A 19,968-nucleotide genomic window follows, 5' to 3' on the forward strand; every position below is an offset into this window, starting at 1 on the left:
TTTGAAGGGAAATCTCTTTCTAAAAGGTGATTCTGCAGAATGAAATATATATATATATATATCTCAAAGAGCACCTTTAAAATATATATATCAAAGTTGATTTTTCCTGCTCCTGCCACTATCAACACTTAACAATGAACACGAAGTTTTTTTGTGGGTGAAAAAGATAGTAGTAAAAAACCCAACCAGCTGCAGTCATGATATTTGTATGTCCTATTAAAGGTGGAGACCTCTAGATGTAGCCAGTGTCCTCCCAAGTACCAAGGAAGCAATCTTTGAGTTAGGGGAGGATGGCAGTGGTTTTTATCCCAAGGAAGCCCTCAGCTCCATTGCCTTTTCCCTAAATCTTCATGTTATTCCTTGTTTTGCTCTATCTGGTTTATTTGCCCATTGCAAGGGGAGGAAAGCACGTCCTGATAACTCATCCCTCAAAAACATTTGCTTTCTGTCAAGAGCCACCATGTCACAGATTGCCAGGAGCTAGTGACCTCTCCCATGGATTGTCATGACTTGGGGGAACATCTGATCTTACTGCAAAAAAGACATATATTTATGTGTATGTATACATGAACAAGAGCAGTCCCATCAAGGAGACAGTGAGCAGCTCCCACACACTTTGCTGCGCTCCAAGCAAACATGCCAAGTGAAACGCCGGAGAGGCCTCCGTTTACAAGGGAGATAAGGCCGCTGACGGCGGCCCGGCTTATCAGAGCTGCGGATGAGCACTGCACTGTCACCGTGCCGGACCCTGCTGGAGGATAACGATTCCCTAAGGATCCTCAGRGATGCGTGGGGTACTGGAGGGGTAGCTCCGAGCTCTCGTGGTCCTGCTYGGATGCGCATGCCCAGGTTTGGAAAAGACCGTCATGGTCCTGCTGCCAGAGAAGATCTGCGAGGTCCATCAGTGCTCTATTTCCTGCTCTTCTTCGGGTTTCCACTTCTTACTGCTGTCCATGTAGGGCTGAAGCTTCCTCCAGCTGCTGCTGGCTGTCAGTGTTTTGGGAGATGTGGGAGAGCCTGCTYATCTGGTAACCCCCTCTGCATCCTGCACTCCCCGCCGCGGCGCTGGCCAGGACGTACCCTTCCACGGAGCTGCTACATGGCAGTGTTTTGCTTCCCATGGGTAAGCCAGGAACACGCCTGACAGGTGACTTGCTCAAGAGCAAACACGTCTCATCTTCGGGGCAGTGAATGTCCCCACTGTACATTGCCATCTGCCACCCTACGGTGAACCAAGGGCCATCACYCATGTGGACTCTAGCAGCTCTGAAAACATCCCTTAACCAAAGTGTTACCATCGCCCAAATAGGCCTGTTTACAGCTGGATTTAGGATTAAAGCACACACTGAAACTCTTCCAGCATTTGCAATGTGCAACTTGTAGCTATTTGCAGAAGCAAGCGCCTAGCATGGCGCTAGTCCAGTCCCAGACTCTGGTGGCTTCCTCCAGTTGCTGATGAGACACATCCTTGCCCCGAGGTGCGAGACCCCCAGSCTTTTCAGGTCCCCTGCAGGCCAGTGAAGATGCCTCCTCCAGGATCAGCTTCTTTTCCTAGGCCTCTGCTTCTGGGAGCCTGGAAACACCCAAGTTTCTGCCCTGGTAGTTATTACATCAGATCCCTTCTTGCTTCAGCCATTCCCAAAGGAGACAGAGGGACTGTGCTTTGTGCTCTGCCCCCATCCACACACCATATACCCCCTCGAGGAGCCAGTACCAGCTGTGTGATCTCACAGTGTGGATATCCAGGGCCGCTTTCCTCCCTTTCCCAGGTCATTGTACCCTCCTGTGCCAGGCCAGCACATGGACACCCGCTCTGCACATGCTGGGGAGCTCAGACCTGCTCCCACACAGCATCCCTGGGCTCCCACAGGCTTTGAGACAGGTACAGGGATACCTTTAAAGAGGCAAAACAAAAAAAACCAACCCAATTCTTGGCTCATTTGGTAGAGTGCAACTGTGCCTTTTGGGGCTGTAGGTGGAATGAATTGTGTGGGTCACCAACCAACGCAACTGGGACACCAGAGAAATCTGTCCAGTGCCACTCAGCAATCTTCTGCCTGGGAGAAGGTGAACATGCAGGTGAAAGGAACAGGCTCAGCTGCTGTCCTGCCATAGCCAGGGTTTCTTTCCCATGGTAGAGCTATCCCTAAACTAGCCCCAACCAGCCCAGGACAGCAGACAGGGCCCTTCTCGCGGCAGCAAGTGACGCACAGAGCCACGAGCGGTCAAATTAATCATCCTCCTTCAAACCGTCCGAGGGGACGAGCGGCCGCAGCAACGAGGCCGGGGCTCCCCTGGGAGCGCGGTTCCTGCCGGGGCATTAGTGTGCCAAGAGGCACGGAGGCAGGAAGCGGCCCCGGGCTCCCGCCGGCCATGGAGAACATGGGCTCTCATGTTGACTCCGCTTTTGCTCCGCGCTCACCTCCTCACAAAGTGGCACCACGAGCTTTTCCGTCACCCGTGAAGGTCTGCGGGGTGGAAGGAAGATGTTGGGAAAAGTTATTTCTTGGTGGCACTCACGGGCAGGAAGCTGGGCTAAAAAGAGGCAGGGCAAAGTTATGAGGTCTCCAAGGGGAGGATAACGAACTGAGAAACAATTTGTCTCCATTTGCCCATTCCTCCAGGAGGGAAGGGCAGAGAGGAGCAGCGCCCACGGGCAAGAACCAGTGGTTCCCTGTGCCCTACCCACCGGATGCATGGAAAGCTGTAGTCCCATTCCCATAAAAACCACCCCACTTTGCTTTCAGATAGCAACATATGCCCAGGCTGCAATAGGTCCTTTTTGTTTCAGAAAACGAGAAATATTCAGATCGACCCAAACCCCGCAATGAACAACGCCTTTATGTAGATTACAGTGCATTCCCAAGCTTCTTAAAATAGAGTTTTTAAAAGAGCTCACGAAGGAAATGGCAGGGAAGAACAGGCCGGCTTATCTCTGTGCATGCTCTGGGAAAAGCGAGCAAGCTGCAGCATCTGCACCCAGCCTCCCCTCAAGGCCAAGYTCACCCCAACAGCACTAATTACTTAATTATTGGTAGATCTGCTCTAAATGAGGGCAGAACTCGACTGTACATGATAATTTCAGCGGTCGAGAGGAACAGGCGGTGCTGGAGCAGCTTGATGACAGCAGGCAGAGGGAGAGTTTGCAGGACATCTCTGCCCCAGAGCTCAACACGGGCTCTTACAAGCCCTGCTCTCCTCAGGTAAACAAAATACCACAAATCCAAGTGAAAAAAAAAAAAAAAAAAAAAAAAAAAAAAAAAAATACATCCTAGCCAGACACAGAACTCCATGCAAGATATTAAGAGCAGCTCCAGCCTAATGTCTCTGTGTTGGCTCATCACAGGCCCTCCACCAGATGGTAACTCGAATGGGTGCCAGGAATTTCAAACACTCCTCAGGAAGTTCATCTAAATCTTCAGTAAACCCTTTCTACTTAAAACAGAGCAAACCCTGTTGCCCAAATGTGACCCAGATAGTGTTTCTGACATGTTTACCTATTTGGATGATATCTTTAAATTTCACTTCCATCTACCCACAAAGGTCCAGGAGTCCTGCAGGGCCTGGAAAGTTTACCCAAAAATTAAACATCACAGCATAACATGATAACAGTAATAATGTTAAAAAAAAAAATCCTCTATAYGGTACCATTACTTGGACTGAGATAGTCAAACCAGAGCAATATCTGCAACCAACTTGCAGCTCAACTTCTTTCACTGTCAGCTTTATGGTCTCACCTGGGATGGACCTTCCTCCAACTGAAGGATATTAAGGGGGCAGAAGCTGCACTTAAATAAGCCAGGTGATAGGACACAACTCTTGGTAGCTTCTGAGAAACAAGCACAACAGAAATGATGGCAGTAGCATTAGCTGTTGGTTGCCCCTTGCCTCCTGTCGCTTGGCTCCCAGCCCCACGCGGTGGGTCCTGTTAATTAGCCAACAGCTGATGAATGATTAATGGTCAGCTGAGCTATTGCAGGTGAACTTGTGATGACTCCTCTTGGCCAAGGAGGGGTGCATTGAGTGAAGCAGGTGCTTTAGSGGCCCAGAGGGACAATGGTGTCAACAGCACTGACAGGGTATCCTGCCAGCCCTTACTCCACGATGCCTTGGTGAAGGCACAAGGGCATTGGCAAGACCGACTCAAAACACACAAAGCGTTTTCAGTGGTTTTCTATCGTTTTGAAGACACAGCAAAGGCCGGTGTTGAAAATCCCTTGCTGTTCTCCCCACGGCGCTAGGTCAGGACTTAGGGAGCTCCAGGACCTCTGGACCAGTGGGCTTTGTTTGCTCTCAAAAACTTTACTGTCCTTTCTGTAGAACTTCTTTGTGAGACTTTGTCTGTCCAGTAATTTTTATATTTAATAGACGTCTCCAAGTGAAAGAGAAAAGGTATCTCAGCACAGCACATTTCAAGAAGCACCAGCAATCCAGGAAGATGTTTAAAAATGCAGAGCAAAACGAACTTTATTACCTTAAYTTTTTAATGGAGAGAGTAAACAAAGCACTTGTTTATGAGGCCCTGGAGCAGCGAACCTCCCATGTCTCCATCACTCTTGTCTAGCATCTTGCAGTTGTGCTCCAGCACAYGCTGCCTGCATGGAAGTGATGGAAAACCCTGCAGGAATGTCTGGGTCTTTGGAAAGGAGCTTCACTTTGGCCCCTGCAGAACATTTTGGGGCTGACTTTCCACCAGTGAGAAACCCACAGGGATTTTGTAGCACGGTACCCATTTGAAAATGAGTGAGATGTGACATTTAAATTATTTACTGTGGATCCTTCCTGTGGTGGGAGAGAAGGCGTTCCATGGGGATGCCCCATCAGTGCTGGTGCCCTTTCCCTGCTCCTGACCTGGGGCTGGTACATGGAGTTGCTGCTTTGGGGGGATGCAAAGGACCTATAGGCAAGGACCTTTTTGCAAAGGACCTCGGGGAAGGGACCTATAGGCAGGGATCTATATAGGGAAGAGCTCTACGCAGGTGAAGCCCACGGGCTCGGTGCCCAGGGCGCTCGTCCCACCTCGGCATCACCGCTCGCAGCCAGCAAGGGACTGTAGGGGGGCAGGAAGGGGTTAACGGCCGCGTGCTCAGCGCTCCAGCCAAGATGTGAGTGACTCCCTATTGCTATTTTGAAAGAAAAAGTCTGCCTGGAAAGGGAAGAAAAAAAATAGGAAGGAGGTTTACTTTACAGCCRGCCTTAGTTCATCTGCAGAGTTTATAGAAGGGAAAATAAAAGGCAGGGTAGGTAGGGTCAGATGATTCCTGTTCCTTAATGGCGTGGATATCTTTGTGTTTTTGCGGGGGAAAAACAGGCGTGAAGCCGGATTGTGTGTGTGTGTGCGTGCAACGGGCAGCCCGCCACGTCGCACAGGGCCGAGCAGAAATAAAACCCCCGAAATAAATAAAAAAAGCCCAGAAATAAAAACCTGACTCAGAGGAGGCCGTGGGGCGGGTGAGTCAGGGGAGCTGCTGTTGTTTTCGAGCGCACGCGATGGGCTGGGCGAGCGCGGCGGGCGCCTCGGAGGGCAGCGCGCGGCTCCCACAGCCGCCACGTAACCCCGGGCACGAGCCCCTGGCCCGGCCGTGGGGGAAATGGAAATGCAGAACCCATCTCCCCGGGGAGACGCGGGCTTTGCAGAGCTGCGGGCTCGTCCCTGCCCAGGGGAGGCCGCCTCGTGGTGTCACTCCAGCATCTGAAACAGATTTGGGAAGGCGGCTGCTCCGGCCCGGGCCCAGCCCCTTGCGTAATCGGCCTCGGCGGTGCCTGCTACACGCTTCATTGGAAGGGAAATTTGCACAAAGCGGGGAAAAATAATAATAATAAGTGGCGGTTACCAGCCTGTTTGAAGAGGGGCCAACGGGACCGGGCGTGGGGCCTGCACGGGTGTTTGGCGTGGGGAAGCRCTGGTGCCAAGCGCGGTCAGAACCCGGCTGCTCTCCCTTCCTGGCAGGCGCTGCTGGCTCCCGAGGTGCCCCGAGCACCCCAAGGTGCCCTCAGTGCCCCGAGCGCCCCGAGGTGCCCCAAGCTCCCCGAGGCGCCGGCGCTGCGCGGGCCCGGCTGCTCCCGGCACCGCGACGCGGGCACCGCAGGGGATGTCCCTTGCGGAGCAGCTCGGCTTCGCCCGCAGCCTCCCAGGGGACACGGGTGGCCGAGGGAAGGGCCCTGCGCCTCGACAGGGCACCGGGGCCCGCRAACGCTCCGAGCCGCCGCTTCCAGCCCTCGCACAGCCGCTTCGGCCGACCCCGCTCCCCACTGGCTCCCGCCACCTCCGTATGGCTTCAATTTATTTCTGGGCTCCTCAGCCCACATTTAATTAGTTTATAGTTTGTTCCAAGTTTTGCTTATCCCTTTTTTTGTTGTTGTTTTTTTCTTTTTTGGAGTTTGTGTTTTGATGTTTCGCCTTCGCCCCGGCGACATCTGGAAGCCCTTTGCGGCAGCAGCGCGTTGCKGCTCTCGCCGCCCGCGCGCCCCGAGGACACCATCCGTGTACCGATATCGAGCGTGCTCAGCTGGCTCTGAGCAGGGCAGCRCTGCGGCGCCCACAGCGCACCCGGCAGCCGGGGGCTCCAGGACACCCCATGTCCAGGGAGCTCCGGGGTTCCTGGCATCCTCCTCCACGACCYGCCGGGAGAGATGGAAAGAGGGCAGGAAAGATGGATCCTCCCGCCCTGACCTTTCCTCCGGAGCGGAGCCGGCGGCGCAGGCGGAGCTGCCTCGGAACACTTCGTCTCCGAGCGTTTGGTCCGCTTACCGCTGCACTTCTGGATCACGTTCCTGTATTTAACTCTTTAGCCTCCCTCTCACTGCCGTGCAGGACCCTACCTTCACACCAGCACCTTTGTGATGCTGTTTATTTATATCTATCAACCTGATTTTACAAATACATAGAAATACARATAAATACAAACACAGATCAAACCCTTTTTCTGCTGAGGTTTGAAGCCCGCAAGCCCAGTCCAGGCCCAGGGAGCTGCACCCCGGCCCGGGCGCCCCAGGTCCCCGTCACCCTTTCGGTGCCGTCCTGCCGAGGTGCCCGGGCAGCTGGGCCCAGTCGGGTCACCCCAAAGAGGCCCCTTGGCTTCAGCAGGGCCGGAGCAGCCCCGGCACCGGGACCGCGTCCTGGCAGGGGGCTCCACGGCCCAGGCCAGACCCTGCTTGGTCCTCGGGGCTCCTCGGTAGTCAGGTCTCCTGCTGCAGCATCCAGGGATGCGGCCACCAAAAACACCCTCCCTCCCACAAGTGCCTCCCCAGGCCCCCACAGCAGGTAGCTGGGACCCCACAGCACATCACCAAGGACATTTGCTAAATTAGACCAAAAATTGGCAATAATATATACACATATATAAGCCTCTTAGCTGCTTTGTTTGTGCTATTTTTCRTTTTGGATGTTTTTCTTTTTCTGAAGGCACACCAGCAGCCTTGCAGCAGGAAGTTTAAATTTAGCTGGGCCTTATTCCGTACCCCAGAGCAGCTCATTCACCCTCGGTATAAAAATAGACCCTCTTTTTCCCTTGTGCGACGCGCAGCGCGGCCGGGCGCAGGCGGCATCTTCCCCTCGCACGGCATGTGTTTCCTCGGGGCCGATGCAGCCGCATCTGCTCCGGGCGGATGCCCTATCCCAAAGGAGCATCCGTGGTGAGAGGGAAGCCCTAGGGCGCTCACCCGTGYGCACCCCTTGTGCCCGCAGCCGGGGCGCGCCGCAGCCTCAAGACCAACCTGTGCAAATGGTGCGACGCGACGGCGCCCGCCTGCGAGGAGCGGGTCTGCTACAGCAACTGCAACCTCAACTCCTACTGCGAGAGCCCCTACGAGATCTGCGTGGCCATCTGGTAAGCGCCGGYGTCCCCGCCACCCTCCTGCACGTGCAGCGCGCAGCAAGAACGTCATCTTGCCTGTGATTTGTTTCGTTTTGTTTTTCCCGAAGGGACTGCATTAAATGCAGTTTGCAACGCGAAACCCCGTGGGTTTGTGCTGAGCCTGCTTCGCTTGCGTGAAATCTCCTGTGTAGCTTCATAAGTTGAATCCATCGGGCAAAACCAGCCCATGCTTCTGGTCCTCAGGCCACAAAGTTTTCRAGCAAGCTATAGATGGCTTTAAATGCAGGCTCTGGAATCCCCCACTTGCCATCCCGGATGCATTTTGCTTCCCAGGGGGAAAACCAACAAAAAGAAAATGCCCATYTAGGGTCTACGCAAAGCGACTTTTCCCCTCTATCCCTTTTGATTTGTCTGAAGAAGGGAAAATGGGCCAGGCACTTCGGCTCAACCTGCTAGTTAGGGGCAAAGCCACGCGGGCCCTTTGCAGCATCCTGCCTCAACGTAATTGCCACGTTAGGAGCCAAAAGCAGAACAAAACGATGACAGGAAAACAAAATTACAAAAAGAAAACAAAATTACAAAAAAATACAAAAAACCCACACAACCCAAAAGAAAAAATCCCCCCATTCCAGGCTCCCCCACTTCGCCTCGCTTGGGTCCATAAGGGCCGTGTGGGGCTCGTGGGGGAGATGACGGCAGCCGGGACCGGCTGCGTTGGGTCTGGGGAGTGTTTGGGGTGCCCTGGATGTGACTTTTCAGGACTGGGCCCTGGGASATGTTTTTCGCTCCTGTGGTGCCACCCGAACACCTGCAAGCAGTTCAGCGCGACGGGCGCTTTGGGACATCTTGCATCTCGACTGTAGATAGGGAAAAGTGTTTCAGGGAGACCTGAAACACTTTCTCCCAGTGTTTCAGGGAGACCTTCTGCTCAGTGACTGTCCTGGCCCACCAGGAGCTTTCTGGTTGCTCCTCCTTGGTGTCCACCAGCAGCTGCACCCAGACCTCATGGTGCAAAACGCGTTGGGTTTTGCACGGCAGCGGCTGAGGAACTGCAGCCATTCACAAACACGGGCACCGCAGTGCGAGGCAGGAACAGGCTTCCTGGAAGGCCACGGGCGGGAATTGGCACGTCGGGAATGGTGACAACACCATGGCAATGGTTTCACGGAAACCACTGGGGTCTTTGGCTCAGGTCCTGCCTTTGATGGGTGCTGAAAAGGTCACCATTTGGAAACAGTGTTAGAAATGTCCCTTCTAAGCATAAATATGAGTAAAAATTTATACCCCTGCAAATAGGTTAACAACTGCATGACTTATAAACTCATGAATGGAAACAGCTTAGGATGGCATCCTGGTGACATTGGGACAACAGGTCCAGGGCTGCTGCTTTCTGAAGGTTGAGTCTCTCATCTGATGCTCTCTCCCTTCCCTTGTCCCCTGCAGGAGGCAAGACAACGAGAGCATCAGGATCAGCACGCTGTGCCACAACCCCCAGCACCCCATCGAAAACCTCATGGTCCCCAACTACAACACCTCGCGCTGCGTCATGAGCCACCAGCCCAGCGAGGACGGCGTCCTCTACATCTGCGGCTGCGTGGACGAGCAGGAATGCAATGACAGGCTCCTCTTCGAGAACCACACCAACGGTGAGTGCTTTGAGGAACCAGAATCACAGAATGGTTAAGGTTAGAAAGGACCTCTAGAGATCAGCTAGTCCAACCTTCCTGCTCAAGCAGGCACACCTAGAGCACGCGGCACAGGGTGGCATCCAGGTGGGTTTGGAAGATCTCCAGAGAAGGAGACTCCACAGCCTCCCTGGGCAGCCTGTGCCAGGGCTCTGTCAGCTTCACAGTGAAGAAGTTTCTTCTCACATGCAGATGGAACTTCCTGTGGTGCAGTTTGCACCCATTACCTCTTGTCCTGTCACTGGCCACCACTGAGAAGAGTGAAGATCTCATCACTGAGATGAATGTYATTGAAGGTGGCGAGAAGCGCCTGGCGCTCGCAGTACCTGACTCCTGCACTGGGAGCTGCAGGACTTGCACTTCCAAGGGAAAAGTAGAGCTGTTGCAACATCTTCTTTGACCTCCTGTAGCTACATTTTTYAGCCAGTTACCACAGTTTGGCCCAACCACCCATGCCAGAAATGCCTTCAATTTGGTGCTGAAAACATCAGGAGATGGAAAAGCCACCATCTTGCTCATGGCCTGCCCTTTGGCCATCAAAACCCCAGCGCTGATGTGACCCCCGAGCAAGTCGGTGCTCTCGAAGCAYGAACTAAGCTTTGCTGAGCAAACCCTGCCCCTATGTTGGAACTGCCAGGGTCCAGGCATGGACATTAAGGAAAATGCAGCTCCTTGTTCAATCCTGAACCTTTGGGGTCTCGTTTAACCCTCTGCTGTGCAGGAGGGAGGCACAGGCTTCCCCCGGCACCAGTCGAGTGGACCGCGCTGAATCCAACCCGCAAGAGAAGCAACCCCAAATTCCTCTGGTTTTCCGTAATTACAGAGCAAAAAAAAATGCCAAAAAGGAGGCTAAGTATAACCTGCAGCGGGCAGCACAAGGCGGGCAGCAGGGGCACGGCACGAAGGGCAAATTGGCCGAGCAAACGAGCTGCTTCTAACGAAGGGAAATGATGCCGAGCCCGGTGGCCCAGGCCAAGCACAACAGGGACGAGCGCTTCCAACCCCAAGGCTGAGACCGGGATATAGCTCTTCACACCAAAAGACCGCTGGCTAAATCAGCACCTCGCAGCGCCAACGACGCCAAGAGCTTTGCAAGACCCTCTCTGAAGGGGCTGTTCGYATCCCCTTTCCCGATTTAAGTAATTTTTTAGTGTTTGACTTGAAATGTTGACTCACGGCAGCCTCCGCTGCTATGGACTGACTCTGAACAAAGAAATAAGGGATGCAGATGAGCGCTGGGGGTCGAGGTAGGCACGTGAGGATGGACCCAAGCAGCGGCACTCAACGACTTTGGGGTTAGAGGTCCACATTTACGTGCAGAGGAAGCCGAGCAGCCCCCTCCATTTCTCCAGGGACAGATCTAAGCTCTCCCACCACCCCAGTGCACCAAGGAGCTTTGCACGAGGCAGGGGCATCCTCACCAAGGAATTTGCTGAGGTTGTGTTAAGTTACTGTTTGCAGCACTCGTGCACATAACTCCTTTTTTTTTTTCTCAAAAAGAATTCTCTTTCTTTCTTTCTTTCAAGTTTCAGAGATGTGATCCTAAGCATCGGGTAAATCCATTAAAGCAGTAGGTGATATCCAGGCCTAATGCTTTCCAAAATAAACATATTCCTGAGTTAGTTATTGATTTATATCAGTTTAGGTTGATCTTGTGGTTTGAACTTGATGCCTATTTTAGAAACGCTTTCACAGCCTTGCAGAAATTAGCTGCAGCAGATTTTTTTGAAATTTGCCAAGTAAAATAGCTAAATGCTCTGTTTTTCCAGAACCTGAATTATGATCTGCACACACTGAGGTCAAACAGCAAGAGCTTTGCTTATGGAATGATTCTTATCCCTCTTCCCCTGGGTTATTATACTTGGCAGGAAAACCTCTGAGTAAGATTTTACTTGAATATCCCTACTGAAGTCAGCATGTTTATTCCAGGAATTGCGGACATCAAAGGATCAGACAATTATATGTTGTGCGAGAGTTGTTGGGGTTTTTTTTCCCCCCTTCTCCCCAATGATCAGAAGGTTGATGGGGGCTCAGAAGMACTAAACCAAATCAACCGTTCCGGGGCTACCGACGGGTGCCAGCGCCGCAGCACGGTGCGGAGCCAAACACAGATACTGGCCCGTGGCTGCAGCTCCTGCCCTTCACACCTGCGGCTGTCACGGCCGCCCGCTCATGCTGGCACTTGCATGGAGACACCTCCAGTAGCTCCTTGGATGGGCTTGTGGAGGAGACATCCACAAGAGAAGGTGCTGGTCACTGGCCACGCTCATGAGACCTCCATGGTCCTCCAAGGACCAGCGTCTCTTTCAGCCCTGCAGTCCTGGGTCCTCCCTGGATAAATGGAGCTAGAACGAGTGTCCCTCTAAGCGGTGGCTCCCATCGGAGTCCTTACCCTCTGCTCCGAGGGGACCTGTGCGCGGGGTGCGTTGCGTCCCTGCAAACGGCTGCTCCTTCTTACCCGCCTCGCATATTTTCCTCCTACGCGTGATCAGAACAAGATGTTGCAGAGCCCGTGCTCCGGCGCGCTCACGTCTGCTTCCCTTCCCGYAGGATACTCCATGCTGCAGAGCAAAGAGGTCATCCCGGTGGCGGCCATCAGCCTGCTGCCCCCGCTGCTGGTGGCCGTCGYGATCACGGTGACCTTCTACCTGTGTCGCACGCAGAGGCGGAGGAAGCGAGCCAAGGCGTGGGGCCACAAGCAGCCGCAGCACCCGGGCCTGCCCGAGCGGGGCAAGGCCGCCGAGCGCGACGAGAAGCTCTCCGTGATGGCGGACGACAACCAGGCCGCGCTGAGCTCCACCTGCGCCAACAGCCTCAACCACAACACTGAGCTGCTCCCCATCGAGCTCGACGAAATGGTGGGCAAAGGCCAGTTTGCAGAGGTCTGGAGGGCCAAGTTAAACCACRCCAGCTCGGGGCAGTACGAGACAGTGGCTGTGAAGATCTTCCCCTGCGAGGAATATTCCTCCTGGAAAAACGAGAGCCAGATCTTCACGGACGCCAGCCTCAAGCAYGACAGCGTCCTGCAGTTCCTCACGGCCGAGGACAGGGGCTCGGGGCCCCGCAGGGAGTACTGGCTCATCACGGCCTACCACAGCCGCGGCAACCTCAAGGACTACCTGTCCAGGCACRTCCTGAGCTGGATGGACCTGCAGAAAATGGCCGGCTCCCTCGTCAACGGGGTGGCTCACCTCCACAGCGACTACACCGCCTGCGGCCGCCCCAAGATCCCCATCGCTCACCGGGACATCAAGAGCACCAACATCCTGGTGAAGAACGAGCAGGAGTGCGTGCTCTGCGACTTCGGCATCGCCATCCGCCTCGACCCTTCCCTCACGGTGGATGACTTTGCCAACAGCGGGCAGGCAAGTACGACCCGATCCCCRTCCCTTTGGCATGGAAGGGAACACATGGAATACAAATTCCTTGTAYCCCCGGGTAGCGCTTTGCTAACATCACATGTGCTCCTGGGCTCTCAAACACCAGGCAGAAGCTGCATCCCTTCGGGGCACCGGGCTTTGCACCCATGCGGTGCCACATGTTGGTCTCTGCTAATGTCTCTCCACTTTGTGGGCAGGTGGGCACCGCCAGGTAYATGGCTCCCGAGGTCCTGGAGTCCAGAGTAAACCTGGAGGATCTGGAGTCCTTCAAGCAAATGGATGTCTACTCCATGGCCCTGGTTTTATGGGAAATGGCCTCCAGATGTGAAGTAGTAGGAGGTAGGAGCATTGCACYGTATTTCTTTTGCGCATTTTTGCTGTCTTGGTGTCCCAGGAGCCAGCTTTGCTCTGKGGTTCACACCATCCTTCCCCGAAGCAGCGATGACTCCGCTCTGCCTCACCGCAGGGACTCACCCTGTGCAGCACTTGACTCGCATGACTTCTCTCTACAGGGCTGCCGAGGGTAGATGGTGGCAGATTCCCCCAAGGGCTGTGGTGACAGAGCCAGCGAATGGCCTCATGTGTCACAACACGAGGGAAACAGGCGCCGTGGTCAAGSAGCAGGGAAGGGGATACCACTACTTCTGTCCACAGCTGGGCAAATGCCTCATGCTCCAGGACGACCCACTCAAAGGCATCAGCTCTGCCTGTGTCCTGTGGAAAGGCCTCTCTCCTGTCCCAAGACCAGATGGTCCCCCACAGTTCCCACCACAGTGACAAGATCCCGAGGAACCTCACAGAGGACTGCAGGAATTAGAGAGGCCTCCAGGCCTGGTGGGGATAGTTCAGAGAGGTCTCCTTGGCTCTCCGTTGTGATGGGGGGGGTTGTTATCCCAGTATTTCCTGGTAACAAAACATTACAAAGCAGAGTATGGGAACAAGAGGGGAAAACATGCAACTGAAAACAGGTCACAGGCAAAATCACAACTATTCTGAAGCCTGGAGGGATTTTCCCTGTTGAGCTCTGTGAAGCCAGGATTTTATCCCAGATTTCCAGGCAGATCCACGTCCAGTTCAGCAAATGCAGATCCAGAATTCTGTTCCAAAAGTGACCTGATTTAGACCAGAAAGTCCAGTGGGAGGCCCAGGACCCTACTCCTCAACAGTGAGGATAGCCAGGGTAGCTCCCTGCTCTTCACAATTTCAGCCACAAGGTCTCTCCCAGGGGGACACTCATGCACACACGTAACACAAACACTCACCCGAGGTGAGTAAGGACTTTATCCCTTTGTTTTAACTAATGAAACACAGAAAGGCACCAGTCACTTGGCCTTACACACACAATTGCAGTCTGGCCCCCGCAGCACTGAAACGATCCAAACTCTAACACTGCTTGTAGAGTAATTGAGGTTTGAAGGGACCTCAGGGGGGTCATCTAGTCCAGCCCCCGCTCAAAGTGAGGCCAATCTTGAAGCTAAATCCAAGTAACTGCTGATGATGCAAACAAGCAAACAGGAAGAGCCAGAGCTGGCTCCTGCCTTCCTACCTCCCCCTTTTCCTCATCTGCAAGGATTTTTTTAAAGATCGTGCCAGAGAGTTTACATTGCAGCAGAGACACACGGACTCCAGCCTCCAGCAATGCCACGTTCCCTGCCACTTCCCTAGTTACATCCTTGCCACAGAGTTTTTGCTTTATAAAACGTTTAATTAACCACCTTGGTGTTATCCCCTGACTGTCACCCTGCTTGTTCCTCTCTCTTCTCTTTATAGCTCTCTCTCCTTTGTTTTTGCTATTTGCTTTTCCTTTTTTCTTTCCCCCATTTTCTTGCTGTGCCCATGGACTTGGAAGGAACTCTTGACCCCTGGCAGGAAAGCTGCCCCGAATCTTCTCCCTACCCAAGAATCTTGCCTAGCTCACACCACATCGCTCCCCTTYGCTGCAGATCCAGACCCCTCACACTGCGTGCTGCCCTTCCCCGCTGTGGCCAYCGTGTTTCACCTGCCTGTAGCCCCTCAGATGCAGCAGGACTTGGTTCACAGCCTCATATACCACCTCAAACTGTGACCAGAATCATATTCATCCTGGTACTTGCAGTGGGGAACAATGCAACTGGCTGAAATCGCAGCAGACAGGCGCTTGTGCAGAATGAAACTTCTCGTTGGCCTGGAGGTTGCTCTTATGGAAGAATCATTTCCCATCTAAACGAGCTGCTGTCTGTACCAGGAACTTGGTACAGATGCTTGGTTGGTTCTRTAATTGCCTCTCCTGCATACCAAGTTTTACCTGCTAGAAATGTGCTTCRTTTAAAGACTGAGTCCAAGGAGAAGCTTTTGAGTCCAGGAGTAAGATGGCCCATCGATGCCATCTCTGAAAACACCTTTGACATGAAAATGAACCATCCATCTCCCAGCATTTTATTTCCATGCTTAAACCCTAAAAAGTTTCCAAATAAGTTTTTTTTTTTTTTTGGTTATCTGATTAGTTCAAGATTATTCCTATCCATTGGGCCATACCAAGACAGTGCAGAGAATGTACGAGAAACCTCCTGTAACGCTCCTGTTGCTTCCTTGCAGAAGTAAAGAACTATGAGCTCCCTTTTGGGTCAAAAGTGCAGGAGCAGCCCTGCGTGGACACCATGAGAGACATCGTGCTGCACGGCAGAGGACGTCCCGAGATCCCCGGCAGCTGGCTGGTGCATCAGGTAAGCTAGGAGCAAATGAGAAAAGCTCAACCCACGTTGGCCAACCGCACCGACCTGGCCTGAAAATTGCATTTTTCAATACAAACGCATCTGATTCACAAGGACTTGTGAAAGCTGCTGTAATTAATACAAATACAAGCAGAACCGCTGGGTCCTGCTTCTAGCTCATCTTGGCTGGCTGAGCTCCGATGAGCCCTTCTAGATCAGTTTATAAAAGCCACCAGCTGGGGCTGCTGCAGTTTATTACATTGGGGACTCCCTGCACCTGACAGGGTTGTCTCTTTTCCCCAGCTCTTGCCTAACTTTGGCCTTTCTTATGGAAATGGAAACATGGAAACCAGCATTCATGCAGCAGCAGTTTCAGATGACCTGAAAAACAGCCTGAAAGATGGGGTTTGCTGAGTCCTAGGGCCTTTTAGGGCTTATTGCTTGGTCAGCACAGATCATTTTGCAGTACCTGCCCAAAAAGGCTTCTCCCCCTATGGAGCTGAAGCAAAACACCAGCACCCAAGTGCGAGCCGCAGCATATTCGGAACCTCTGAGTATCCATATGGGCCATTCACCCCCCAGCCTCCCTGATAAACCTTGAAACCCCATTAAAAACACACAGAAGTTGGGTGTGAAAGGGCGGCAGAGCCCCAGGGTGGCTGCGCTGACGGTCCCTGTGACTGCCAAGAAATAACCCGGCTGCCCAGGGGCTGGGCTAGCGCCTAAACAAAGCAAGGTTTATAGGGCAGTAACTTCTATTAGACCACCTAATGCTCACTGGGGAAGAAAAGCAGAAAAGCCATCTTGTGTTCCTGAGAGTTTTCCTCTGGCTGATATAAGATGCCCTAATAAACATCCCCTTGCAGGCCTGGCTTTACATTATTTTCCTGGCTTCTTTTGGGCCTCGCTAGCGTGCAGCATAGGGCAGCACCATCTGCTGGAAAATTACAGAAAATCACGTTTTTGGGCCAAGTGCTGGCCCCGGGCCCAGCTGTGGCCTTTAGGGAGGCAGTTCTGGGCAATACCTGGGAAGGGAGACAAGTTATTCACGTGAATGAGCAACACCTGAGATATTCCCAGGTGGAAATGAGTTTGACACAGAGCTGAAAATGCTGCTTCCATGGGGCTCCCTCATTAAATGAGGGCTTAAATTCTTGGCTTATGATTTCCCAGCAGCATCCAAGACCACGGATTCACATATATTCAGCTCTGGGGGAGCTGGCTCAAGCAAGGCCCTTGCTGCCCATCAGCAGCCCCACAGCAACTCCCTGCAAGGCTGCACAACTGGAGTTTGTCCCCAAAGTCTCCTGCATAAACTTAAAAATAAGCTAAAAATCTCCCTTTTCTTCCTTTTCCATCATGAAAAAAAGTAGGTATTTGGGCCAGGTAAGTTCCCGATCTGGTTCACTAGGAAGCTGAACATACTGTTGTCCTGGCACAAGCGAAAGGCTGGTCCAAGATGGGAAATAGCAGGGAGAGCCCCACCAAAAAGTACTGCAAAACTAGGGCTAGGCACAGCACCCACYTCCCTTTGCAAGTGTGGGATATCGAATATAAAACCCCAACGCAGCCCATTTTGCAAGTGTAAGAAAATAGGATGCTGCAACCACACCGTTCAAAAGAGCATCATATTTATTTACAAGGCAACCTGTAAATAAATGTCATGATTTCAGGGCAAAAGAAGCCCAGAAAAGCTAACGACTGCTCAGTGTGACAGCACAGTGCTCTATTGGAGAGAGAGAATAAAAAAAAGGCTCATTTGAAAAGCCACCACTAAGCTAGCTCATCTTTACACTTTAATTACCCTCAAGCCCTTTCAACTAGGCTAATAAATGACTGACATAGGAAGTACCAAAACGTACCATCTGCTGGTTTTACTGTGCACTCCTATTCCCTCCAATCTGGGCCCATTACAGCAGATTTAACTTAAGTCCCAGCTCAGAACGGGGCTCTCAGAGAGCTGCAAAAGGGCAGACACAGCAGTGGTACCTCTACACAGGACTCCTGTTTCTCTCTCATATCAGCAAGGTTTGAGGCTCTCTTCACTTGTGAGTAAGAATTTACCAAAACACTGAAAAAAATGCACAGCTTTATTAGAATAATACTAGGCTTTCTTTAGAATAATAATTTGCCCAGGGTGTTGCTACCTTATTTGACAATGACTTAAGAGAGAGATGATACCAACTACACGGTGAAGGAAAGGTGCAATATAACTTCTTGAGCTGCCTGGTTACCAGCTTAAAGGAAGGAAGGGAAAAAATAGCAGTCAAAGCGTGTTGTTTTATTCCTAAGCCTAAATTACTGGGACCTTTTCAGAGTACTGTGCAATCAAAGCTAAACCTGCTGCTGGGATTTGCAGCCATTGCAGTTGAGTGGAGTTTCAGGGGTTGGGAAGCACACTCAGAAGTGTCAAATTCCTGACTTTCAGGGAGCTGCTAAAACACCAAGGCCTTTTTAATAAGCTTAATTTTGATGATGCCTTTCCCCCTCGCCGCTCATCCCGACACGGGCTGCAAGCCCAGATCCTGGGCTAAGCACCCACCTCCCTCCCGGTTTTACAGTGCTCGACGCGAGCAGCAAAGGTGCTGGATGGAGGGGCCAAATTCCCCTAGGCCCTGTGTCAGTCCCGCAGTGATGGCAGCATCTCCCAGGGAAGGGTTCCTGGGACTGCGGGGAACCCTTGGGWGCAGATCCAGGGCTGCTGCTGTCAGGACAGTAGCCATGGTCCAAGGAGTTGTTCACCACAGCTCACCAAGGCGCTTCCCCTCAGACTGGCCTGGCCAACAACCCTTCCTGCAAGGAAAGACCAGGAACGCACTRGAGCTTCCCCTGTTCCCTGGCTCCCTCTCATCCTGCTTCCCGGCCTAACGCTGGCTTTCCCGCCGCAGGGCATGCGCTTCCTGTGCGACACCATCACGGAGTGCTGGGACCACGACCCCGAGGCCCGCCTCACGGCGCACTGCGTGGCCGAGCGCCTCAGCCTCATGGCGCAGATGGGCTGCGACGACATCCTCAACAACAACACGGCCCGCGAGGCCGGCAAGGCCGAGCCGGGCGGCGGCAACGCGCCGTGAAGGGCGCCCAGGGCCCGGTGCCCCCCTCACAGCACRGCCGACACCCGGCACCCACCTTATTTATGAGACCTGTTCCGTCGCGCGGACACGGGGCGGAAAACCGGGCGCTTGGGCTGGAGCGCAGCCTTGTACATGAACTGATTTTGTACTTACTTTAAGTGTATAGTGATGCAAAGCACTTCTTTTGTTATTTTTTAAAATAATAATGGTTAATCTTTTATTAATAAGCACCTGAATTCTACGTCCATCTTTTGAATCCTTTCAGTGTTGCCATCACAGATTTCTCCCCTATCTGCTTCTGCAGAGGTCAAGACACTTCCTTTTTCCTAAAGAGCCTGCCCTAAAATATCTGTAGCCACAGAAGAAATGAATGTTCAGACACTGTTGGTGGAGCAAACATGATTCCCCAGGAAATCATTCCCGCAACAGCCAAACCCCATCCCACTACTGGGCTGAGGTACCCAACAACCCAGCCACCAAAAGCCTRGAGTTGTCGCAACTCCACTGCAGCTCCGCTCAACAGCGAGTTCCTGGTATTCCTGAATTCCTGATACAACTGCCACRTGGCCTCACAGTTAGGTGAGCCTGAGAAGGTTCTTCAATAAAAAGCCACCAATACAGGTGCTGCTGTTTCACTGTGAGAAGCCTCCACATAGGCTCCCTAGACAGGCTTTCTGCCTGTTGCAGCCCAGTTTCCAGCCAAATGTAAACCCCACKTTTGTGCCACAGTAATATTGCCAACACAAAAGCATTGCCTGACTCTTCTTGTAGCTCCTTCACACTCTTCTGCACAACTCAATCTGAAGAAACAGGATCAGAGAGCCCAGAAGGCACCAGACCCAGCCAGGCCTCCTCCGTGGTGGAGAGGTGAGGCGGGGGACAGGAAAGGTGAGTCCTTCTGAGTTGTTGTGCAAATCTTGGTGCCTTGTCTGTGGAGGGAAGGTGCTCAGGACCTCAGGGAGGGTCAGGGAGGAGGGGAAGGTGCTCGGGACCTCAGGAAGGTCCAGGGAGGAGGGGAAGGTGCTCGGGACCTCAGGGAGGTCCAGGGAGGAGGGGAAGGTGCTCGGGACCTCAGGGAGGAGGGGAAGGTGCTCAGGTCCTCAGGGAGGGTCAGGGAGGAGGAGAAGGTGCTCGGGACCTCAGGGAGGAGGGGAAGGTGCTCAGGTCCTCAGGGAGGGTCAGGGAGGAGGGCTCCTCGCGGCAGCCCCGGCTGCACCGTCACCCCCGCTGCAAGCAGGTGCCAGGGCTGAGCACAGAGGCCTGGAGGCCTCCCCGGCCTGGGCTGCCCACACGGCAGCAGCAGCAGATCTGCAGCACCTGCC

General features: G+C 53.1%; 1 protein-coding gene and 1 long non-coding RNA gene across 3 annotated transcripts; one reads left to right on the forward strand and one right to left on the reverse strand.

Moving 5' to 3' along the window:
• Positions 1–1,075: 1,075 nt before the first annotated feature.
• On the reverse strand, positions 1,076–3,715 carry LOC112960267. Of its 2 annotated transcripts, XR_003251731.1 has the most exons (4): positions 3,649–3,715; positions 3,498–3,563; positions 2,423–2,468; positions 1,076–2,057 (listed from the first exon to the last, which is right to left on the reverse strand). It is a non-coding gene; the product is annotated as an uncharacterized LOC112960267 (long non-coding RNA). The 2 variants fall into 2 exon arrangements; XR_003251729.1 differs by having other exon boundaries at positions 1,076–2,468.
• A 1,775-nt stretch (positions 3,716–5,490) lies between these two features.
• Positions 5,491–19,294, forward strand: LOC112954963 (TGF-beta receptor type-2-like). The gene is made up of 7 exons (XM_026048281.1): positions 5,491–5,499; positions 7,654–7,829; positions 9,261–9,463; positions 12,053–12,867; positions 13,080–13,221; positions 15,457–15,584; positions 18,461–19,294. The coding sequence occupies exons 1-7, from the start codon at positions 5,491–5,493 to the stop codon at positions 18,644–18,646; spliced, it is 1,659 nt and encodes a 552-aa protein (XP_025904066.1). The 3' UTR covers positions 18,647–19,294.
• The last annotated feature ends 674 nt before the right edge of the window (positions 19,295–19,968 follow it).

The sequence above is a fragment of the Nothoprocta perdicaria genome, unplaced genomic scaffold (assembly GCF_003342845.1).
Source record: "Nothoprocta perdicaria isolate Ctin4 unplaced genomic scaffold, notPer1 scaffold_0, whole genome shotgun sequence".
In the NCBI taxonomy this organism is placed as follows: Eukaryota; Metazoa; Chordata; class Aves; order Tinamiformes; family Tinamidae; genus Nothoprocta; species Nothoprocta perdicaria.